Genomic DNA, 13651 nt, shown 5'->3' on the forward strand with positions numbered 1-13651 from the left:
CGCACACACTTGGCCTCGGGCCATCGCTCCATTCTGTCCAGGTCCCTCTGCAGAGCCTCCTGCCCTCAAGCAGATCAGCACTCCCACTCAACTTGGTGGTGTCTGCAAGCTTAGTGAGGGTGCACTCGACCCTCTCGTCCAGATCATTGATGAAGATATTAAAGAGAACTGGCCCCAGTACTGAGCCCTGGGCAACACCACTTGTGACTGGTCACCAGCTGGTAACCCCATCTACTACCACCCTTTGGGCTCAGCTGTCCAGCCAGCTTTTAACCCAGCAAAGGGTTCACTTGTCCAAGCCATGAGCATGGGGGCTGGAAGGAAGGTCCAGGGCCCGTCAGCTTGACCCCGGGGAAGCTTATGGAGCAGATCATCTTGAGTCCCATCACGTGGCACGTACAGGACAGCCAGGTGATGAGGCCCAGCCAGCATGGGTTTGTGATAGGCAGGTCCCGTTGGAGTGGCCTGATCTCCTTCTATGACAAGGTGACCCACTGAGTGGATGGGGGAAGGACTGTGGATGTTGTCTACCCGGACTTTAGCACAGCCTTTGAGACCGTCTCCCACAGCATTCTCCTGGAGAAACTGGCTGCTCGTGGCTTGGACAAGTGAACTCTTTGCTGGGTTAAAAGCTGGCTGGACAGCTGAGCCCAAAGAGTCAATGAAATGTGCAGTGAAACGGCAGAGTTCTTCAAAAGACACACAGGCCAAGCTGCAAACGGACACCCAGACAGAGCATCCAGTGTATTCCATAGGCACACTCAGACAGCTCTTTCCAACAGGATGGGTGGTCTCATGCTGTTACAGGTGATAACGGGATCCTCAGCTGCAGTGGCATCTCCAGCTGGACCGGCGGACATTCCCCACACGCCGGTGATGCTGAGCTCCCCTCGGGCGGTGTCATGTCCGTGCCCAGCTTGCTCAGATCTGCGGCACGCACTCCCCAGGCAGTCTCTGGGCTGAGCAGATTCTCTGGGCCAGTGTCCGCAGCTGTCCCTCGGGCCCCACCCTTGAGAGGCGAGAGGAGATCCTCAGGGTCGCAGGCACGGGTGGAAAAGCCTGTGACCACCAGGAGACGGGTGCAGAGTTGCAGACCTCTGAGGTGGGAACTGTCCTGCTGGGTGTGCCTGGCCGTGTGCCTGCAAAGCAGCATCTCGACAGCAGCGTGGCTCGCTGGCCGTGGCGTGCTGCTGGTGAAGCTGGCCTCCCTCCGCCTACTCAAGGCTCAGCCTGGCTGTCCCGCCACACCGCAAAAATCATCTCAGTGCAGATGTCCATCTTGGAGGCGGTTGTCAGCTGGAACCTGCAGGACTGGGAGGAGGGCAGCAGCGTTAGCTGGCAGTGGCGCGACTCAGGCAAAAGCAGCCAGGCTGTTTTTACTAGTGTTTGGGTCCAGCAGACGATTTTCTCCACGTCTAGGCAGGAGTGTGTGCAGAGGGTGTGGAGGAGGCGCGACCTCTGGTCCCTCGGCAGCTGGTCCTCGGGGTGGTGGAGAAAGCACAGTGTGTCTCCCAGCAGCTGCTGCCTCAAGCACACACACTCCAGCTCCACACGGATGTTGGGCTGCTCTTCTGGCAGCTGCCCCGCGGTGTCCGGCTCCAGGGTGAAAGAGTGCCCGGGGGGTGGCCACAGGAAGACAGGCAGGCGGTAGGTGATGCTGTTCCCGTGCACACTCCAGGTTTCACGGGCACCCTCCTCCCCAGTGGCTGGGTACGGCTCTGGCATGAAACTCCTCTTGCACAGTATCTGGCAGACCTTAAGGAGGTCACCCACCAGCTCCTTCAGGGCCTTGCACGTGTCAGGCAGGTCGTGCATTGGCGGTGGGGTGGGCACAGCCATAGAGCTGACACTGCTGTGTGCACCATGGAGGTCTTCCTCCTCCCTGTCATCCTCCTTTCTGTCCTGCTCACTGCGGCTGCCAGAGGCAAGCTTCATTTTCCTGACCAGCCAGCAGACGCTAGCGAGCAGCACCAGGGCCCCCGCAACAGTCCAAAGCGGCCACTGCTGCAACGCGGGAAGGAACATGCCCCGGCTCCGGTCAAGCTCCTGCATCACCCGAGTCGTCTGCTCATCCAGATGCGCCTTACGCTGCCGCATGCGCTCGTCCGTGGCCGTATCTCTGCGGTGAAGGCCCTTCTGCATGGGCTGCATGGCCAGTATAGCCAGGATGAGGGCGATTGCCGCAGCCATGGCCTAGAGGAGGTGGGAGAAAAGGGGGCTGAGCAGGGCTGGGTGGGAGGGAGCGCGGGGCTGGGGGAGCGGGGCAGGAGCCGCCTGGAGCTGGGGTCTGGTAGGAGAGGGGGTGATGGAGGTGCGAGGGAGCCAGGGCAGGGTTTGTGAGCACTGTACCGACGGGAGCCGCGGGCTGTCCCCATAGAGTCTCCCGAGGCCCCATCCCTGCCACAGGACAGTGTCCCATGGAGCCACGGGCACCCGTCACATCCCCAAAGCCGCTCTGGGCACCTGCCACCAGCGGGAGCCCCCAGCAGCTCTGCCCCAGCCCCGAGGGCGGTACCGTGCCCTGCCCTGAGGGGCTCGCCTCTCGCTCTGGCTTAGAAAGGCCCTGGGCATCTGCCTCGTCCCCCACCCAGCCCAGCCTTCCCCCTGCATGCTGCACTCACCGAGCGCCCAAGTCAAACTGCAGTGGGGCTGCCTGGTGATGTCCCTGAAGACAGCTCCCATTGTGACACGTCCTCGGTGATGTCACAGCCAGCGGGACAGCATCACCCACCCAGCAAGTTCCAGCCTTCGTCCCCACCGCCCGACTCAACGGGTCCTGGGCATCACACCAAGAACAAAGCAGCCTGGCGGGAGCAAGTCCCCAGGGGCTTCTTGACCAAGCGAGCAGACACCCCCCAAAACTGAAATGAAGACGGGGACTGCAGGTGGATGTCCCTGACTTATGTAGAGAGGTGCAAAGTTTTCTGGGCCAGATGGTCTGACTGCGAGCTGTCTTGAAAAGAGGAGCTAGGAGCCCTTGGGCAGGGACAAAACTCGTCCTCCCTGTGCTCCTCTGGGATTCCTTCTGGCGGGGCAGGACTGAGCCCTGCAGACACTGGCGGTTAAGCCAAATGCGAGTTGTGTCCCTGGTGCAGGTGGGAAAGATCCTGCGGCTCCTGTCTCTGGTTACCAAGTTGCCCCCTGCAAGGGCAAGCGAAGGAGCTGGAGAGGCCACGACAGGGACCGCCTCTCTCCGCTCCCCTGAGAGATTTCTATGGTTCAGGAGAGCCCTCTGTACAGCGTGCTGCATCTTGCTTCCCAGAAACGTGGCCTGTACTGCACGAGTGCACGCCCCGAGACCCAGACAGCTCAGAAGCTTTCTTTAGCATTGCTGAATATCCACCAAGACCGACATGGGTGCCATGTTTCTGTCTGTTCAGCATGTGCAGGACTGTACATCTGATGGGCCTCCCGTCCAAAGCCTTCTGGAGGTGAAAAGAGGGAGGGAATTGTGCCCCAGAGTCCCTTTCTGTGTCAAGTTTCTTGTTGAGGTGATGGGGACCTGAGGTCCCAAGTGGAGGGAACCTAGAATCATGGAATCATTTAGGTTGGAAAAGACCCTTGGGATCAACAAGTCCAGCCATAAACCCAACACTGCCAAGTCCACACTAAACCGTGTCCCCAAGTGCCACCTCTACTCGTCTTGTAAATACCTCCAGGGATGGTGACTCAAGCGCTTCCACTGGGCAGCCTGTTCCAATGCTTGAGCACCCTTCCAGTGAAGCAATTTTCCCCAACAGCCACCGTCATCCTCCCCCGGCACAACCTGAGGCCATTTCCTCTCGTCCTGTTGCTTCTTGCTTGAGACAAGAGACCGACACCAGCTTTGCTACAGCCTCCTTTCCGGTAGTTGTGGAGAGTGAGAAGGTCCCCACTGAGCCTCCTTTTCTCCAGGCTAAACAACCCCAGTCCCCTCAGCCGCTTCTCATAAGAATTGTGCTCCGGACCCATCACCAGCTCCGTTGCCCTCCCCTGGACACGCTCCAGCACCTCTGTGTCTTCCTCGTCCTGAGGGGCCCACAGGTGAACACCGTAGTCGAGGCGCAGCCTCACCAGTGCCAAGTACAGGGAGATGGTCGCTGCCCTGGTCCTGCTGGCCACACGGTTTTGGATACAAGCCAGGATGCCGTTGGCCTTCCTGGCCCCCTGGGCACGCTGCCGGCTCATATGCAGATGGCCGTTTTCTGCCCCAGGCCCTTTTCTGCTGGGCAGCTTGGCAGCCGCTCTGCCCCCAGCCTGCAGCGCTGCGTGGGCTTGGTGTGACCCCAGCGCAGGCCCCGGCACTGAGCCTTGTTGAAGCGCACACACTTGGCCTCGGGCCATCGCTCCATTCTGTCCAGGTCCCTCTGCAGAGCCTCCTGCCCTCAAGCAGATCAGCACTCCCACTCAACTTGGTGGTGTCTGCAAGCTTAGTGAGGGTGCACTCGACCCTCTCGTCCAGATCATTGATGAAGATATTAAAGAGAACTGGCCCCAGTACTGAGCCCTGGGCAACACCACTTGTGACTGGTCACCAGCTGGTAACCCCATCTACTACCACCCTTTGGGCTCAGCTGTCCAGCCAGCTTTTAACCCAGCAAAGGGTTCACTTGTCCAAGCCATGAGCATGGGGGCTGGAAGGAAGGTCCAGGGCCCGTCAGCTTGACCCCGGGGAAGCTTATGGAGCAGATCATCTTGAGTCCCATCACGTGGCACGTACAGGACAGCCAGGTGATGAGGCCCAGCCAGCATGGGTTTGTGATAGGCAGGTCCCGTTGGAGTGGCCTGATCTCCTTCTATGACAAGGTGACCCACTGAGTGGATGGGGGAAGGACTGTGGATGTTGTCTACCCGGACTTTAGCACAGCCTTTGAGACCGTTTCCCACAGCATTCTCCTGGAGAAACTGGCTGCTCGTGGCTTGGACAAGTGAACTCTTTGCTGGGTTAAAAGCTGGCTGGACAGCTGAGCCCAAAGAGTCAATGAAATGTGCAGTGAAACGGCAGAGTTCTTCAAAAGACACACAGGCCAAGCTGCAAACGGACACCCAGACAGAGCATCCAGTGTATTCCATAGGCACACTCAGACAGCTCTTTCCAACAGGATGGGTGGTCCCATGCTGTTACAGGTGATAACGGGATCCTCAGCTGCAGTGGCATCTCCAGCTGGACCGGCGGACATTCCCCACACGCCGGTGATGCTGAGCTCCCCTCGGGCGGTGTCACGTCCGTGCCCAGCTTGCTCAGATCTGCGGCACGCACTCCCCAGGCAGTCTCTGGGCTGAGCAGATTCTCTGGGCCAGTGTCCGCAGCTGTCCCTCGGGCCCCACCCTTGAGAGGCGAGAGGAGATCCTCAGGGTCGCAGGCACGGGTGGAAAAGCCTGTGACCACCAGGAGACGGGTGCAGAGTTGCAGACCTCTGAGGTGGGAACTGTCCTGCTGGGTGTGCCTGGCCGTGTGCCTGCAAAGCAGCATCTCGACAGCAGCGTGGCTCGCTGGCCGTGGCGTGCTGCTGGTGAAGCTGGCCTCCCTCCGCCTACTCAAGGCTCAGCCTGGCTGTCCCGCCACACCGCAAAAATCATCTCAGTGCAGATGTCCATCTTGGAGGCGGTTGTCAGCTGGAACCTGCAGGACTGGGAGGAGGGCAGCAGCGTTAGCTGGCAGTGGCGCGACTCAGGCAAAAGCAGCCAGGCTGTTTTTACTAGTGTTTGGGTCCAGCAGACGATTTTCTCCACGTCTAGGCAGGAGTATGTGCAGAGGGTGTGGAGGAGGCGCGACCTCTGGTCCCTCGGCAGCTGGTCCTCGGGGTGGTGGAGAAAGCACAGTGTGTCTCCCAGCAGCTGCTGCCTCAAGCACACACACTCCAGCTCCACACGGATGTTGGGCTGCTCTTCTGGCAGCTGCCCCGCGGTGTCCGGCTCCAGGGTGAAAGAGTGCCCGGGGGGTGGCCACAGGAAGACAGGCAGGCGGTAGGCGATGCTGTTCCCGTGCACACTCCAGGTTTCACGGGCACCCTCCTCCCCAGTGGCTGGGTACGGCTCTGGCATGAAACTCCTCTTGCACAGTATCTGGCAGACCTTAAGGAGGTCACCCACCAGCTCCTTCAGGGCCTTGCACGTGTCAGGCAGGTCCTGCATTGGCGGTGGGGTGGGCACAGCCATAGAGCTGACACTGCTGTGTGCACCATGGAGGTCTTCCTCCTCCCTGTCATCCTCCTTTCTGTCCTGCTCACTGCGGCTGCCAGAGGCAAGCTTCATTTTCCTGACCAGCCAGCAGACGCTAGCGAGCAGCACCAGGGCCCCCGCAACAGTCCAAAGCGGCCACTGCTGCAACGCGGGAAGGAACATGCCCCGGCTCCGGTCAAGCTCCTGCATCACCCGAGTCGTCTGCTCATCCAGATGCGCCTTACGCTGCCGCATGCGCTCGTCCGTGGCCGTATCTCTGCGGTGAAGGCCCTTCTGCATGGGCTGCATGGCCAGTATAGCCAGGATGAGGGCGATTGCCGCAGCCATGGCCTAGAGGAGGTGGGAGAAAAGGGGGCTGAGCAGGGCTGGGTGGGAGGGAGCGCGGGGCTGGGGGAGCGGGGCAGGAGCCGCCTGGAGCTGGGGTCTGGTAGGAGAGGGGGTGATGGAGGTGCGAGGGAGCCAGGGCAGGGTTTGTGAGCACTGTACCGACGGGAGCCGCGGGCTGTCCCCATAGAGTCTCCCGAGGCCCCATCCCTGCCACAGGACAGCGTCCCATGGAGCCACGGGCACCCGTCACATCCCCAAAGCCGCTCTGGGCACCTGCCACCAGCGGGAGCCCCCAGCAGCTCTGCCCCAGCCCCGAGGGCGGTACCGTGCCCTGCCCTGAGGGGCTCGCCTCTCGCTCTGGCTTAGAAAGGCCCTGGGCATCTGCCTCGTCCCCCACCCAGCCCAGCCTTCCCCCTGCATGCTGCACTCACCGAGCGCCCAAGTCAAACTGCAGTGGGGCTGCCTGGTGATGTCCCTGAAGACAGCTCCCATTGTGACACGTCCTCGGTGATGTCACAGCCACCGGGACAGCATCACCCACCCAGCAAGTTCCAGCCTTCGTCCCCACCGCCCGACTCAACGGGTCCTGGGCATCACACCAAGAACAAAGCAGCCTGGCGGGAGCAAGTCCCCAGGGGCTTCTTGACCAAGCGAGCAGACACCCCCCAAAACTGAAATGAAGACGGGGACTGCAGGTGGATGTCCCTGACTTATGTAGAGAGGTGCAAAGTTTTCTGGGCCAGGTGGTCTGACTGCGAGCTGTCTTGAAAAGAGGAGCTAGGAGCCCTTGGGCAGGGACAAAACTCGTCCTCCCTGTGCTCCTCTGGGATTCCTTCTGGCGGGGCAGGACTGAGCCCTGCAGACACTGGCGGTTAAGCCAAATGCGAGTTGTGTCCCTGGTGCAGGTGGGAAAGATCCTGCGGCTCCTGTCTCTGGTTACCAAGTTGCCCCCTGCAAGGGCAAGCGAAGGAGCTGGAGAGGCCACGACAGGGACCGCCTCTCTCCGCTCCCCTGAGAGATTTCCATGGTTCAGGATAGCCCTCTGTACAGCGTGCTGCATCTTGCTTCCCAGAAACGTGGCCTGTACTGCACGAGTGCACGCCCCGAGACCCAGACAGCTCAGAAGCTTTCTTTAGCATTGCTGAATATCCACCAAGACCGACATGGGTGCCATGTTTCTGTCTGTTCAGCATGTGCAGGACTGTACATCTGATGGGCCTCCCGTCCAAAGCCTTCTGGAGGTGAAAAGAGGGAGGAAATTGTGCCCCAGAGTCCCTTTCTGTGTCAAGCTTCTTGTTGAGGTGATGGGGACCTGAGGTCCCAAGTGGAGGGAACCTAGAATCATGGAATCATTTAGGTTGGAAAAGACCCTTGGGATCAACAAGTCCAGCCATAAACCCAACACTGCCAAGTCCACACTAAACCGTGTCCCCAAGTGCCACCTCTACTCGTCTTGTAAATACCTCCAGGGATGGTGACTCAAGCGCTTCCACTGGGCAGCCTGTTCCAATGCTTGAGCACCCTTCCAGTGAAGCAATTTTCCCCAACAGCCACCGTCATCCTCCCCCGGCACAACCTGAGGCCATTTCCTCTCGTCCTGTTGCTTCTTGCTTGAGACAAGAGACCGACACCAGCTTTGCTACAGCCTCCTTTCCGGTAGTTGTGGAGAGTGAGAAGGTCCCCACTGAGCCTCCTTTTCTCCAGGCTAAACAACCCCAGTCCCCTCAGCCGCTTCTCATAAGAATTGTGCTCCGGAACCGTCACCAGCTCCGTTGCCCAGCCCCTGGACACGCTCCAGCACCTCTGTGTCTTCCTCGTCCTGAGGGGCCCACAGGTGAACACCGTAGTTGAGGCGCAGCCTCACCAGTGCCAAGTACAGGGAGATGGTCACTGCCCTGGTCCTGCTGGCCACACGGTTTTGGATACAAGCCAGGATGCCGTTGGCCTTCCTGGCCCCCTGGGCACGCTGCCGGCTCGTATGCAGATGGCCGTTTTCTGCCCCAGGCCCTTTTCTGCTGGGCAGCTTGGCAGCCGCTCTGCCCCCAGCCTGCAGCGCTGCGTGGGCTTGGTGTGACCCCAGCGCAGGCCCCGGCACTGAGCCTTGTTGAAGCGCACACACTTGGCCTCGGGCCATCGCTCCATTCTGTCCAGGTCCCTCTGCAGAGCCTCCTGCCCTCAAGCAGATCAGCACTCCCACTCAACTTGGTGGTGTCTGCAAGCTTAGTGAGGGTGCACTCGACCCTCTCGTCCAGATCATTGATGAAGATATTAAAGAGAACTGGCCCCAGTACTGAGCCCTGGGGAACACCACTTGTGACTGGTCACCAGCTGGTAACCCCATCTACTACCACCCTTTGGGCTCAGCTGTCCAGCCAGCTTTTAACCCAGCAAAGGGTTCACTTGTCCAAGCCATGAGCATGGGGGCTGGAAGGAAGGTCCAGGGCCCGTCAGCTTGACCCCGGGGAAGCTTATGGAGCAGATCATCTTGAGTCCCATCACGTGGCACGTACAGGACAGCCAGGTGATGAGGCCCAGCCAGCATGGGTTTGTGATAGGCAGGTCCCGTTGGAGTGGCCTGATCTCCTTCTATGACAAGGTGACCCACTGAGTGGATGGGGGAAGGACTGTGGATGTTGTCTACCCGGACTTTAGCACAGCCTTTGAGACCGTCTCCCACAGCATTCTCCTGGAGAAACTGGCTGCTCGTGGCTTGGACAAGTGAACTCTTTGCTGGGTTAAAAGCTGGCTGGACAGCTGAGCCCAAAGAGTCAGTGAAATGTGCAGTGAAACGGCAGAGTTCTTCAAAAGACACACAGGCCGAGCTGCAAACGGACACCCAGACAGAGCATCCAGTGTATTCCATAGGCACACTCAGACAGCTCTTTCCAACAGGATGGGTGGTCCCATGCTGTTACAGGTGATAACGGGATCCTCAGCTGCAGTGGCATCTCCAGCTGGACCGGCGGACATTCCCCACACGCCGGTGATGCTGAGCTCCCCTCGGGCGGTGTCATGTCCGTGCCCAGCTTGCTCAGATCTGCGGCACGCACTCCCCAGGCAGTCTCTGGGCTGAGCAGATTCTCTGGGCCAGTGTCCGCAGCTGTCCCTCGGGCCCCACCCTTGAGAGGCGAGAGGAGATCCTCAGGGTCGCAGGCATGGGTGGAAAAGCCTGTGACCACCAGGAGACGGGTGCAGAGCTGCAGACCTCTGAGGTGGGAACTGTCCTGCTGGGTGTGCCTGGCCGTGTGCCTGCAAAGCAGCATCTCGACAGCAGCGTGGCTCGCTGGCCGTGGCGTGCTGCTGGTGAAGCTGGCCTCCCTCCGCCTACTCAAGGCTCAGCCTGGCTGTCCCGCCACACCGCAAAAATCATCTCAGTGCAGATGTCCATCTTGGAGGCGGTTGTCAGCTGGAACCTGCAGGACTGGGAGGAGGGCAGCAGCGTTAGCTGGCAGTGGCGCGACTCAGGCAAAAGCAGCCAGGCTGTTTTTACTAGTGTTTGGGTCCAGCAGACGATTTTCTCCACGTCTAGGCAGGAGTATGTGCAGAGGGTGTGGAGGAGGCGCGACCTCTGGTCCCTCGGCAGCTGGTCCTCGGGGTGGTGGAGAAAGCACAGTGTGTCTCCCAGCAGCTGCTGCCTCAAGCACACGCACTCCAGCTCCACACGGATGTTGGGCTGCTCTTCTGGCAGCTGCCCCGCGGTGTCCGGCTCCAGGGTGAAAGAGTGCCCGGGGGGTGGCCACAGGAAGACAGGCAGGCGGTAGGTGATGCTGTTCCCGCGCACACTCCAGGTTTCACGGGCACCCTCCTCCCCAGTGGCTGGGTACGGCTCTGGCATGAAACTCCTCTTGCACAGTATCTGGCAGACCTTAAGGAGGTCACCCACCAGCTCCTTCAGGGCCTTGCACGTGTCAGGCAGGTCCTGCATTGGCGGTGGGGTGGGCACAGCCATAGAGCTGACACTGCTGTGTGCACCATGGAGGTCTTCCTCCTCCCTGTCATCCTCCTTTCTGTCCTGCTCACTGCGGCTGCCAGAGGCAAGCTTCATTTTCCTGACCAGCCAGCAGACGCTAGCGAGCAGCACCAGGGCCCCCGCAACAGTCCAAAGCGGCCACTGCTGCAACGCGGGAAGGAACATGCCCCGGCTCCGGTCAAGCTCCTGCATCACCCGAGTCGTCTGCTGATCCAGATACGCCTTACGCTGCCGCATCCGCTCGTCCGTGGCCATATCTCTGCGGTGAAGGCCCTTCTGCATGGGCTGCATGGCCAGTATAGCCAGGATGAGGGCGATTGCCGCAGCCATGGCCTAGAGGAGGTGGGAGAAAAGGGGGCTGAGCAGGGCTGGGTGGGAGGGAGCGCGGGGCTGGGGGAGCGGGGCAGGAGCCGCCTGGAGCTGGGGTCTGGTAGGAGAGGGGGTGATGGAGGTGCGAGGGAGCCAGGGCAGGGTTTGTGAGCACTGTGCCAACGGGAGCCGCGGGCTGTCCCCATAGAGTCTCCCGAGGCCCCATCCCTGCCACAGGACAGCGTCCCATGGAGCCACGGGCACCCGTCACATCCCCAAAGCCGCTCTGGGCACCTGCCACCAGCGGGAGCCCCCAGCAGCTCTGCCCCAGCCCCGAGGGCGGTACCGTGCCCTGCCCTGAGGGGCTCGCCTCTCGCTCTGGCTTAGAAAGGCCCTGGGCATCTGCCTCGTCCCCCACCCAGCCCAGCCTTCCCCCTGCATGCTGCACTCACCGAGCGCCCAAGTCAAACTGCAGTGGGGCTGCCTGGTGATGTCCCTGAAGACAGCTCCCATTGTGACACGTCCTCGGTGATGTCACAGCCAGCGGGACAGCATCACCCACCCAGCAAGTTCCAGCCTTCGTCCCCACCGCCCGATTCAACGGGTCCTGGGCATCACACCAAGAACAAAGCAGCCTGGCGGGAGCAAGTCCCCAGGGGCTTCTTGACCAAGCGAGCAGACACCCCCCAAAACTGAAATGAAGACGGGGACTGCAGGTGGATGTCCCTGACTTATGTAGAGAGGTGCAAAGTTTTCTGGGCCAGGTGGTCTGACTGCGAGCTGTCTTGAAAAGAGGAGCTAGGAGCCCTTGGGCAGGGACAAAACTCGTCCTCCCTGTGCTCCTCTGGGATTCCTTCTGGCGGGGCAGGACTGAGCCCTGCAGACACTGGCGGTTAAGCCAAATGCGATTTGTGTCCCTGGTGCAGGTGGGAAAGATCCTGCGGCTCCTGTCTCTGGTTACCAAGTTGCCCCCTGCAAGGGCAAGCGAAGGAGCTGGAGAGGCCACGCCGGGGACCGCCTCTCTCCGCTCCCCTGAGAGATTTCCATGGTTCAGGAGAGCCCTCTGTACAGCGTGCTGCATCTTGCTTCCCAGAAACGTGGCCTGTACTGCACGAGTGCACGCCCCGAGACCCAGACAGCTCAGAAGCTTTCTTTAGCATTGCTGAATATCCACCAAGACCGACATGGGTGCCATGTTTCTGTCTGTTCAGCATGTGCAGGACTGTACATCTGATGGGCCTCCCGTCCAAAGCCTTCTGGAGGTGAAAAGAGGGAGGGAATTGTGCCCCAGAGTCCCTTTCTGTGTCAAGCTTCTTGTTGAGGTGATGGGGACCTGAGGTCCCAAGTGGAGGGAACCTAGAATCATGGAATCATTTAGGTTGGAAAAGACCCTTGGGATCAACAAGTCCAGCCATAAACCCAACACTGCCAAGTCCACACTAAACCGTGTCCCCAAGTGCCACCTCTACTCGTCTTGTAAATACCTCCAGGGATGGTGACTCAAGCGCTTCCACTGGGCAGCCTGTTCCAATGCTTGAGCACCCTTCCAGTGAAGCAATTTTCCCCAACAGCCACCGTCATCCTCCCCCGGCACAACCTGAGGCCATTTCCTCTCGTCCTGTTGCTTCTTGCTTGAGACAAGAGACCGACACCAGCTTTGCTACAGCCTCCTTTCCGGTAGTTGTGGAGAGTGAGAAGGTCCCCACTGAGCCTCCTTTTCTCCAGGCTAAACAACCCCAGTCCCCTCAGCCGCTTCTCCTAAGAATTGTGCTCCGGAACCGTCACCAGCTCCGTTGCCCTCCCCTGGACACGCTCCAGCACCTCTGTGTCTTCCTCGTCCTGAGGGGCCCACAGGTGAACACCGTAGTCGAGGCGCGGCAGTTCACTGCACATTTCATTGACTCTTTGGGCTCAGCTGTCCAGCCAGCTTTTAACCCAGCAAAGAGTTCACTTGTCCAAGCCATGAGCAGCCAGTTTCTCCAGGAGAATGCTGTGGGAGACGGTCTCAAAGGCTGTGCTAAAGTCCGGGTAGACAACATCCACAGTCCTTCCCCCATCCACTCAGTGGGTCACCTTGTCATAGAAGGAGATCAGGCCAGTCCAACGGGACCTGCCTGTCACAAACCCATGCTGGCTGGGACTGATCACCTGGCTGTCCTGTATGTGCCCTGTGATGGGACTCAAGATGATCTGCTCCATAACTTTCCTTGGGGTCAGGCTGGCTGGCCTGTAGTTTCCTGGATCCTCTTTCCAGACCTTGTTGTAGGCGGGCGTCACATTGGCTAGCCTCCAGTCAACTGGGAGCCCCATGTTAGCCAGGACTGCTGGTAAATGATTGAAAGTGGCTTGGTGAGCACTTCAGCCAGCCCCCTCAGTCCCCTTGGGTGGATCCCATCTGGCCCCGTAGACTTGTGTGTTCCTAAGTGGTGTAGCAGGTTGCTGACCATTCCCCCTTGGACTTATGGGGACTTCACTGTGCTCCCTGTCCTTGTCTTCCAGCTCAGGGGTCTGGGTACCCCAAAAACAGCTGGTCTTGCTATTAAAGACTGAGGAAAAGAAGGCATGAATTAGTTCAGCCTTTTGCACATCCTTTGTCCCTATATTTTCCCCCACATCCAATAAAGAATGGAGATTCTCCTTAGCCTTCCTTTTATAGCCAATATATTTGTAGAGACATTTTTTTTATTGTTTTATACTACAGTAGCAAAATTTAAGTTCTAGCTGGGCTTTGGCATTTCTAATTTTCTCCGTTCATAACCTAATGATATCTTTGCAGTCCTCCTGAGTTGCCTTGCCCTTCTCCCAGGTGCCATAATCTCTCTTTTCTTCCCTGATTCCCAGCCAGATCTCTCTGTTCAGCCAGGCTGGTCTTCTTCCTCACCA

The 13651-nt window shown here is 59.4% G+C and overlaps 1 protein-coding gene across 1 annotated transcript; it reads right to left on the reverse strand.

Moving 5' to 3' along the window:
* Positions 1-1105: 1105 nt before the first annotated feature.
* On the reverse strand, positions 1106-2230 carry LOC121082710 (inositol 1,4,5-trisphosphate receptor-interacting protein-like 1). The gene has a single exon (XM_040582373.1). The coding sequence runs from the start codon at positions 2188-2190 to the stop codon at positions 1219-1221; it is 972 nt and encodes a 323-aa protein (XP_040438307.1). The 5' UTR covers positions 2191-2230; the 3' UTR covers positions 1106-1218.
* Between the last annotated feature and the right edge of the window lie 11421 nt (positions 2231-13651).

Source organism: Falco naumanni, chromosome 1, assembly GCF_017639655.2.
Source record: "Falco naumanni isolate bFalNau1 chromosome 1, bFalNau1.pat, whole genome shotgun sequence".
Taxonomy (NCBI): domain Eukaryota; kingdom Metazoa; phylum Chordata; class Aves; order Falconiformes; family Falconidae; genus Falco; species Falco naumanni.

Coding starts and splice junctions, on each gene's coding strand:
- LOC121082710 (XM_040582373.1), bottom strand. CDS start 2,190: ATGGCTGCGGCAATCGCCCTCATCCTGGCTATACTGGCCATGCAGCCC.